The following is a 9,482-nucleotide window of genomic DNA, read 5'->3' on the forward strand; positions in this document are numbered from 1 at the left end:
ATAATTAAATAGATAAATGAAATACGGTTAAACTAGAAGGGTTTATATGTACAAATTATATCATTGTATTGACCACTCAATATATATTGAGTGGTCAAACTAAAAAAGCAAAAAGCTACCTACTCAAATGATATTAAGTGCTCAATAAAAAAAACTCACATGAATAAGCTATAAAAAAATCCTCCCATTGAAGATGTTCTTACTTTTTGAATTCTAAATTCAAAACCTCCACAAGAAACGATGTAATGAATTAATACCGATGCAAGGTGTTGATTGTATAGGGAAACACCTACACTTGACTCCTAGTACAAAACAATTATCCAAGGTTGTAAGGTGTTGATTTTGATCTTCCTTGGCTTTATAAGATCGATGTATGATCATATATTCGTATGATTGATCGTAAGATAATAGGATCGTTAGTATTTAAAAGAAAAACTCTAAATATTTTTTCTCAACTAACTACATAGAATATCATTTTATCATGTAATGAATATATATTTTTTATATTTTAAAATACTTTTGATATGATCTTACAATTTGATTCAATATTATCACTACCTTTGCAAACCGAAAAAGTAATTATATATAAAATTCCGCTCTTAACAACCTTACAATTTTCATTACAATTGTCAAATAGATCTTTATTTCGAATGCTTAAATGTCAATATTTTAGAAGTCTAGGGACGAAACGTTTTACATGAGTATATATATTCAATTATTCAGGGACCACAACTGCAATTTCCCATCTACGATATTGGGAATATTGGGGCTCGAGAACTATCAAGACAGAGAAACTGAAAATGAAGCCAACGCCAGCGGAGCTCTACGTGGAGATGGAAGATCAAGCGTCGACGATGGAGATGGATGTCGATGACGCTGAAGCACTAGATATCTTCAGAGAAGGTCCGTTAGACACCGCCGACCACCACCGTCTCACCGATTCCGATTTCTTCAACTCCTTCGAAGACGATTTCAATGATGCCGACATCAACTGATGCTATTGTTTCGGTTGGTAAATGGTAACAGTTTCGATGTTGTTGTTTCCTTTAGCTCTACTTGTTGTATCTATGGCAAATCTGCTCCTTAATCCAATCCGAATTAAGCTGTTGTAGTTTGTGAGCTACATTTTCTACTCCAATCTGTTACTTAAATCAGCATCCTGTTTCTCTTACATGTGATTTTATGTGCATCTTAAGCAATTTGGTAAGTCATATTTGTATCGATTAAGAGCCTGGTTTTCTTAGCGATTTGGTTCAGGTACTGGTAGAAATTTTAGGGGTTTTTTTTTCTAGGTTTAATGAGAATCATCATTTTTATCAACGTTGTGGAGAAAATTTAATGTTCTTGCTCTTGCATCTAAGGCATTTGAATTTTGAAGTTAATCGGTTGATTTCAGCTTGGAAAACCAGTTAGATATTGTTCTAAAGGATTTGAAGACTGGTCATATCTGATTCTGAACATCTGCATCTTTGTACATAACCTGAAAGATGATTTACTACTTTTAACTTGGAACATAGGATCTGTTTCAGTGCTAAACCATTAAGAGACACTGAATGAATCAGTGCTATTTGGTAAAGTAATTATGTTTGGTAAGGTTGCTGAAAGGAAAAAAAAAAAACTGAACGAGAATAATTACAAGATAACGTTTCAAAGAAAACCCAAATTTAACAATTTCAGGACACAATAGTTAGTTGGCTATATTGGCAAATTTCATATTACTGTGTATATTTTAGAACGAGAATAATTACAAGTCGCATTGTATTTTTGGTTTTTGTGTATTATATGTAGTTTCACTTTTTTTTTTTTTTTTTTTTTTTTCTTTTTAATTTTTTTTTTTCTATTAACACACTATACTTTGGACAATCTATCCAATTATAACATTGTTCCTCAAAAGATATTATACTTCAAACAATGATCTGGACGGAAAGAATTAGATACAATTCTTGTTGTTCATGCTTGATTTTTCAATTATGTTTTTGAGTTCATTTGATTTATTGCACATGTATAACTAGAAAAAGAAAATGAAAACGGATTTGCGAAATTTGAGAAAAGGAAAATATAATGTCATTAACAAATATTAAAAAGAGGATTTGAACCTCGTCGATGAATAACTGGTGCAACGATTGAGCATTTTGCGTTCAGATGGTACATTTTTCTTATTTGATACGTTAGCGGGTCCAACGATTCTTTATATTAGAATTTAAGAGCTTAATAGTCAATGACTTCAAATACACAAAAGAAAGTAGATTATTCCGTCTATAAACACGTTTTCATATACAAAAACAAAATAAAATAATAGGAACAAAGTGGTAACTTGTAACACTCCAAATTCTCAATTTCTTATAAAATAGGAACTTAGAAAATCTTAAAAATATGTACAACTAATATTAGAAGTAAATAAATCATAAGAATACCTCCAACATAACATTGTCATAACAACCTTTAGACGGCGAGGAGTGGGCAACGTGCTCTCCCGTTAATCCGACTAGGCCTTAAGAAAACGCCGGTATAACGGCGCAAAGACCGCGCCCCATAGCCGTTATACCTTATTACGTTGCAACATGGTGATAACGTATAGAAACGACAATTTTCGATCAAAAACAATTGGAAATGGTAATATTTTGAACCGTTGTTAATCGGTCAAAAATGTAAAAAATTAAATAAATAAATAAATAAAAATAAAATAATTTTTTCAACTTTTAACTCTCTCTCTCTCTTTTATATATATATATATATATATATATATATATATATATATATATATATATATATATATATATAGGAGGGTTCAATTGAGAAAAAAAAAGTTGAGAATGGGGGAACCATTCTCAGCCAATCATTTAATAGCTTTAAAAACATAAAAACGTGATGACAAACTTGTAAATAATCCAAAAACATTAAACCGTCAGGGTACTTGAGTAATTTTATCGCACATCAAATCTCGACGGCAAAACCATCATTTCCCTCTTCGAACACATCATCGTTTCTCCATAACACGAAAACCATTTGCAGAAAGATTCAATCGCAGATGGCATTATCAACATCGCGAAGAACAAATCGAAGAAAAAATATCTTCCGACGAAAACCTAAACGAAACAATTTCCTCACTGTTGACTATGAAAAATAATCATCGACGTTTTTTTCTTTGATTTTTAACGATTTGTAATCATTTCTAAACTTATCACTTGATTACTTGAAATTTTTAGTAATCGTCCTTCATTATTAGTTGATTTAGAACTAAAAATTTTGTATTCACACTGTTCATTCTTCAAACTAGGTTGTTTACTTCAAATTTTGTGATCCTCGTTCATTCTCGTAATCCTCCTTCATTATTAGTTGATTTACTTGAAATTTTTATAATAATCATCCATTATTAGTTGATATATAAATGATTTTACATATTCTCTTCATTTTTCATACTTATTCACAACTTTTTTGTTAAAATATAAACGTTACTTCACATTTCGTTTATGTTGTCCTAATATTAACTACTTACCCTTACAGAAGCATATATATAAACGAAAAACAAAAACCAATGAAAAAGGTAAATAAAATAGGTATTCTATTTAGATCTGATTAACTTTATTCATATGTGATTGCCAACATTTAGATGAAATTTTACTTAAAAAATACAATAGTAAATGAAGATACCGAAGATAATTTTGTTTTGATATGTTTTGTTTACTTCTGAACACAAACAAAACTAAGTTATATATATATTATATTCACATATGAATAGAACATAATTTGCTGTCATATATACATTATTCAAATATTCATATAACAAAAATGACTTGTATGTATATGTTCTATTCACATATGAATATAACATACATATTCATATGTGAATAAAAAATATGAATATATATGTTTTATTCAAATATTCATTTATGAATATAAAATAGTTTCTTTGTAAAATGTAGACAAAACTGCAAATTTGGTCCTTGTGGTTTGCCAAAACCTTTGGATGGGATCCAAAAAGTTTCCAGCTTGCATCGATGGTCCAAAATCAAGGTTTTCATGGGTTTTTAGTCCATTCCGTCATTGTCCGTTTGTTTGGAGCCGTTAATGCCATCACATGCCCTCCATGTGAGGGAATTTTGGTCATTTTAGGTCCTTATTTTAAATAATATCATATTTCTCCTTTATATACATACTCATACGCAATCCCCTTCTTATTCTTCATTTTGATTTACAGAGAAGCAGCAATAAAGGTCTTCTTCTTCTTCGTCTCTCATCTACTTCTACTGCTACGAGCTTAAAAAACGGTGCTCTGCTTTTGTGGGAATGTTGCTGTTGTGCGAACCTCATGGACCTCACGAAACCCTGGTCGTCGTTTCTATGCATGCCCTAAAATGGTAAGCAAACTCATATTAGGTTATGATATTTCGGTAGTTATGCAATAACTCTTCCACTTTAATGTATTCTTGTAGGGATCCAGATGTGGATTTTTGGGGTGGGTCGATCCCCCTATGTGTCAAAGATCAACTGTTATCATACCAGGACTGTTGAGAACAATGAATAGGTATGAGGTTGAAGTGGGTCAGCTGAAGATGTGTTTGCTTGCCTCGTGGGTCTTGTTTCTGTTGTTTGTGCTGTTTTGGAATTAGGAATTAGAGTTTAGGGCTTTTTTGTTGGTAATAACCACTTGAAAATGTTGTCTTTTGGTGCTAGAAGGTTTAATTGTGGTTTATATATGTTGTAAGTGTTGTCTTTTGGATCAATCGATATGTAATGCTTTTATGACAATGGGAAGTGTAATGGTTTTATCTTTTTATGAATATGAAATTATAAAGGTTTTATCTTGACATGATATGCAAGTGTAATGGTTTTTCTCTATGCTTGAATATGCAATTGTAATGGTTTTACATGCATATATTAAGTGTATTGCCATAACATCTTCATTCTTTGACAATACAAAATAAACCAATAACAAACTACATTACCAAAAGGGCACCATAACAGATTAATGCCAAAACACAATCATTACCAACAAAGGGCATTAAAGTACATTACCAAAACATTGGAGCACATTGTTCCATAAAAGGGCATCAAAGTACATAATCAAAATGGAACCAAAAAAAGGCATCAAAGTACCAACTAAAGTGCATTAGCAAGTCTTCACAAACATAAACAACTTAAGTACTTAAACATCAATTCCCATCTTTGGCCTTGCAGGTCCTGGCATTGTGACCCTTTTGTTTACACTTACTACATGTCACAGTCAAAAACTTCCTGCTGAGTGATTGAGTTTCATTATCATTTTGACTTTGACTGTTTGCTTGCCTCTTACGTTGCTGGATTTCAATCCTTTCCTCTGTTGTAATCCTCCTTTTCTTTTTTGGCCTGCCTATAGCTTTGTTGTGAGGTGGATGCACAAGAGTTGTTGGGCAGTCACTCTTAGGCCACATGGATCTACCTTTGATAGGCTCCACCTTGAAGGAGTACATCTCTTTCCATGTATCAAGCCAATACACCTTATGCACATAGGTGTATAGTGTTGGATTAGTGTCTAAGCCCGTAACCATATTTGGTAAATACTTGACCCGGTTGTGCATGGTCCTTTTGGGTTGCCTTCACCAAAGCAACTTGACTGGAGAAATTAAATAGAGAGAGAGGTTATTATAAATTATTAATATGTTATAAGAATAATATATTAAAGGAAAAATCATATTTGATTAATTAATATTGGTCAATAATTAATTAGGAATTAATTTTGTGATCAAGTGTAATTAATTAAACTAGAGGGGCTGAATTGTAATTATGAGATAGTTGCAAGATAGGGCAATAATTATCCTTATTAAAGGATGGACGAATTCAAGGATAAGGATATCCTTAAAATCGTCCAAGGTCCAAGAGATAAGGGTTTTTCAAGGCTTATCTTGTGGTTGCTTGGTGGGCAAGCAACTAGATAAGGATAAGGACTGAAACTCTAATCTAAACCCTATATAAAGACCCCTAGGCCTTGAGAATTCGTGTACATGCTCCTAAGAGGTCCCAAGGACGAATTCCCACCTCTTCCCTTCTCTCTCTAAAGCCTCTCCAATTGCTTGTGGTGTTTGTGAGCCATTAGAGGCACTACACTTGTGGTGCTTGCTTTCAAGACTAAGGGTTTGAAGATTTAAGTTGTTATTGCAATATAACAACAAGAGGTATGTGATCTAACCTTATATATGAATTTCGAAAATAGCATACTACATTAGGGTTTTATCCATGTGTTCATAATGTTGTGTATCTAATAGTGAAAACATAGATCCAAATTAGGGTTGCCTGCACACATAGGATTGTTTGTACAAAACCCATCAGTGGTATCAGAGACTTTGGTTAGCTTGTTTTCAATTAGTATTATTCAATTGTATGAACTTGACAAATTAGGGTTTATAGCCAATAAACCCTAGGAGGCCATAGATTTCGAGATTAGGGTTTCCTAACCCTAATTTCCGAAAATCTTGAAAGGGTTTTTGAATCCTTTCCTTTTAATCCAAGATTTCGAAATCTAGGGTTTGCAAACCCTTAGATTTCGAAATTTGCCTCCTTCCCCAAGATAAGATCCTAAATTTTAGGGATTTGGATAATCCCATATCTTGTAATTATCTTTTAATGGCTAAATATGGTAATTAAAGATTTTGAATTATCTCATCCCATTATTTTCGAAATTTAGAGGGATAAAAGGGATTAGGATAAGTTAATTGTTTAAATGGTAATTATCCTCATGATTTAGATAATCCCTTATGATTTAATAATTTAAATTAATAGTTTAATTTGTGATAATTATTAAATCAAGAGTTTTAATATTTAAAACTTTAATTTAGATGGTATTAAATTTCGAAAAATTTTAAATTGGAGATTAAAAACCTAGTATTTTTGAAATGTCTAAAATACACCCTATACTATTATATTATTACAAGTTTAATAAATATATATATGTATAATTAATATGCTAGTCTTACCGTTAGTAGGCCTCATTCACGAAGCCGGTCTATAAGGTGGGTATAAGGTTGCTGCCGATAAAATGGCGCTTAATGGGTGTACACTCACACCCACCGCTTGCTTGACTGGTGGAGGGTCGTTAGCCGAACGGGTAGGATAGGGCAATCCTCTCCTCATTAATAAGTATAATGAATCTATATAAAGTAACTAAACATTTTTTTAAAATTCTCAATCCTAGTTACTTTAGGCAAAAGTGAAATTGATGCAATCCCATGAAATTACACTTTGCACCCTTGCTAAGAAGTTAGTGGAGCGTGTGTGGTTTACCGGCACACTAATTGGTTCTAAACAAAGGTGGCAAAGGGTGATTCATTGTTTATCATAGTTCGATGGAGCATGTGTGGTTTACCGGCACATCGAATAGGTGATTGTTACAATGAAGGCACCGTGTGAATTTGCATGGTTATTCACACCCACTTTGTGATCCTCGGTATCCCAGTCACAAACGAGAGGGGCATATCGAGATTTAAACATGTCATTGAAAAGTTCAATGAATCTCATCGAAACCTAGGAATTCTCAATACATTTAGAACTTAAGGTTATGTTTTCATAGTGGAGAATTAGTGAATCGTCATTCACTTACCTTCAAATTAATTGCATGTTGGATTACGGCATCCCTTTTCTAATGTGTGAATAATGTTGTTGGGTCCTAGCCCTAATTTTTCATGTTGGGTGATAATTAGGGATTCAAATTCTAATCTATCTTTGTCCTTTCTATTTGTAGATGTCGAATGCAAACAACGCTGCTGCGAGTTCATTCACATTGATGAGCCTTTGCCAAAAGGTGACTTTCGATGGAACGAACTTTAGCGAATGGATAAGATACATTCGCACAATTGCTCGCTACGAGGACAAGGAGTATGTCCTTGATGAGAAGCTCGAGAAGATCAATCCAGAAATCGCTACTCCGGCTGAAATGACTGCTTTTGAGACTCATGAACGTGATGCAACGAAGGTTCATTGCATCATGATAGCCACAATGAACTCAGAATTCCAAAAGTCCTATGAGGACATGTATCCGTACGAAATGCACCAAGACTTATTGGAGAGATACCATCAAAACGCGAGGCAGGAACGTTATGAGATCTTCACTAACATGATCTCCGCTAAGATGGGTCATGGAGAATCTCTAATCGTGCATCTGCAAAAGATGCAAAGGTATGTCGATCGTCTTCGCAAGTTGAATGTCGACTTTGGGGAAGATTTGGCTATCGACATGGTGCTTCATTCCTTACCTCCGTGTTACAACCAATTTAGGATGACCTACCACATGAACAAGGAAGAGGTCACCCTAAGTAAGCTCCAAGGTCTCCTTAGGGTTGCTGAGAGCAACCTCAAGGACAAGTCTGTTGCACCCACTCCCAATCCACCCGCTGCTCCTGTTTTGGCCATTGGGCAAGGAAGAGGAAAGAAGAGGAAGGCTTCGTCTAAGAACCATCGCAAGGTTAAGTCCCGAGATGGTGCCTCTTCTAGTGGGACCAAAGTTGATCCTGCTAAACCCTGTCCTAACCCAAAGGAGGCAGAGTGCCACCATTGCCACAAAATAGGGCATTGGAAGAGAAGCTGCCCAGAATACCTGCAAGCTATCAAGGAAGGAAAGATCAAGCCATCTTTCGCAGGTATTTATACAATTAAATCTAATGATTCATCTCATGCTATTTCTTGGGTCCTCGATACCGGGTGTGGTTACCACATTTGTTCTGAATTGCAGGGACTAAGAAGAAATAGGGATGTGGAGCATGGAAGAATAAATCTAATCATGGGGAACAGAAGATCGTCGCCTGTGACCAAGATTGGAGTATATTCTCTGGTGCTTAGGAATGGTTTATGTTTAGATTTAAATAATTGTTGCTACTCGCCAGAAATGGCAAGAAACATCATTTCGTTTCATGGTTTGTTTAGACAAGGATTTAGATTTTCTTTTAATAATGAGAATGGTTCAATTTATGCTTATCTGAATGGTGTCTTATATTTTGAAGCAATGCCATGTAATGGAATTTATGAAACTGTTATGATTGTAGATAACCTAGGAAATGATGTTTTATGCATGGATTCGTCCAATAGTATGGATAAAGCATGTTTGTGGCATTGTCGTCTTGGACATGTCAACAAGAAGCGCATAGCCCAACTCCAAAAGGATGGAGTGTTGGAGTCATTCGACCTTAGGGAAGATGACACGTGTGAGTCTTGTTTACTTGGAAAGATGACCAAGTCACCCTTCACTGGTTCTTGTGCAAGGGGTGAGGGTTTGTTGGATCTCATACATACCGATGTATGTGGACCCTTTAGATCCACCACAAAGGATGCGAACCGCTTCTATGTGACTTTCACCGATGATTATAGTAGATATGGGTATATTTACTTAATCAAGCAAAAGTCAGAAACGTTTGAAAAGTTCAAAGAATTCAAACATGAAGTGGAGAATCAATTGGGTAGGAAAATCAAGATGCTTCGATCCGATCAAGGAGGAGAGTACCTAAGTCTTGAATTCC

The 9,482-nt window shown here is 34.4% G+C and overlaps 1 protein-coding gene across 1 annotated transcript; it reads left to right on the forward strand.

The window, feature by feature from the left end:
- The first annotated feature begins 726 nt into the window (after positions 1-726).
- LOC145159482 (small acidic protein 1-like) lies at positions 727-1,171 on the forward strand. Its single transcript, XM_079078481.1, has one exon. It carries the CDS (start codon positions 801-803, stop codon positions 993-995), a length of 195 nt encoding a protein of 64 aa, XP_078934607.1. The 5' UTR covers positions 727-800; the 3' UTR covers positions 996-1,171.
- The last annotated feature ends 8,311 nt before the right edge of the window (positions 1,172-9,482 follow it).

This window comes from Lactuca virosa, chromosome 2 (genome assembly GCF_052849685.1).
Source record: "Lactuca virosa cultivar CGN04683 chromosome 2, Lactuca_virosa_CGN04683_v6, whole genome shotgun sequence".
Classification (NCBI taxonomy): Eukaryota; Viridiplantae; Streptophyta; class Magnoliopsida; order Asterales; family Asteraceae; genus Lactuca; species Lactuca virosa.

Coding starts and splice junctions, on each gene's coding strand:
- LOC145159482 (XM_079078481.1), top strand. CDS start 801: ATGAAGCCAACGCCAGCGGAGCTCTACGTGGAGATGGAAGATCAAGCG.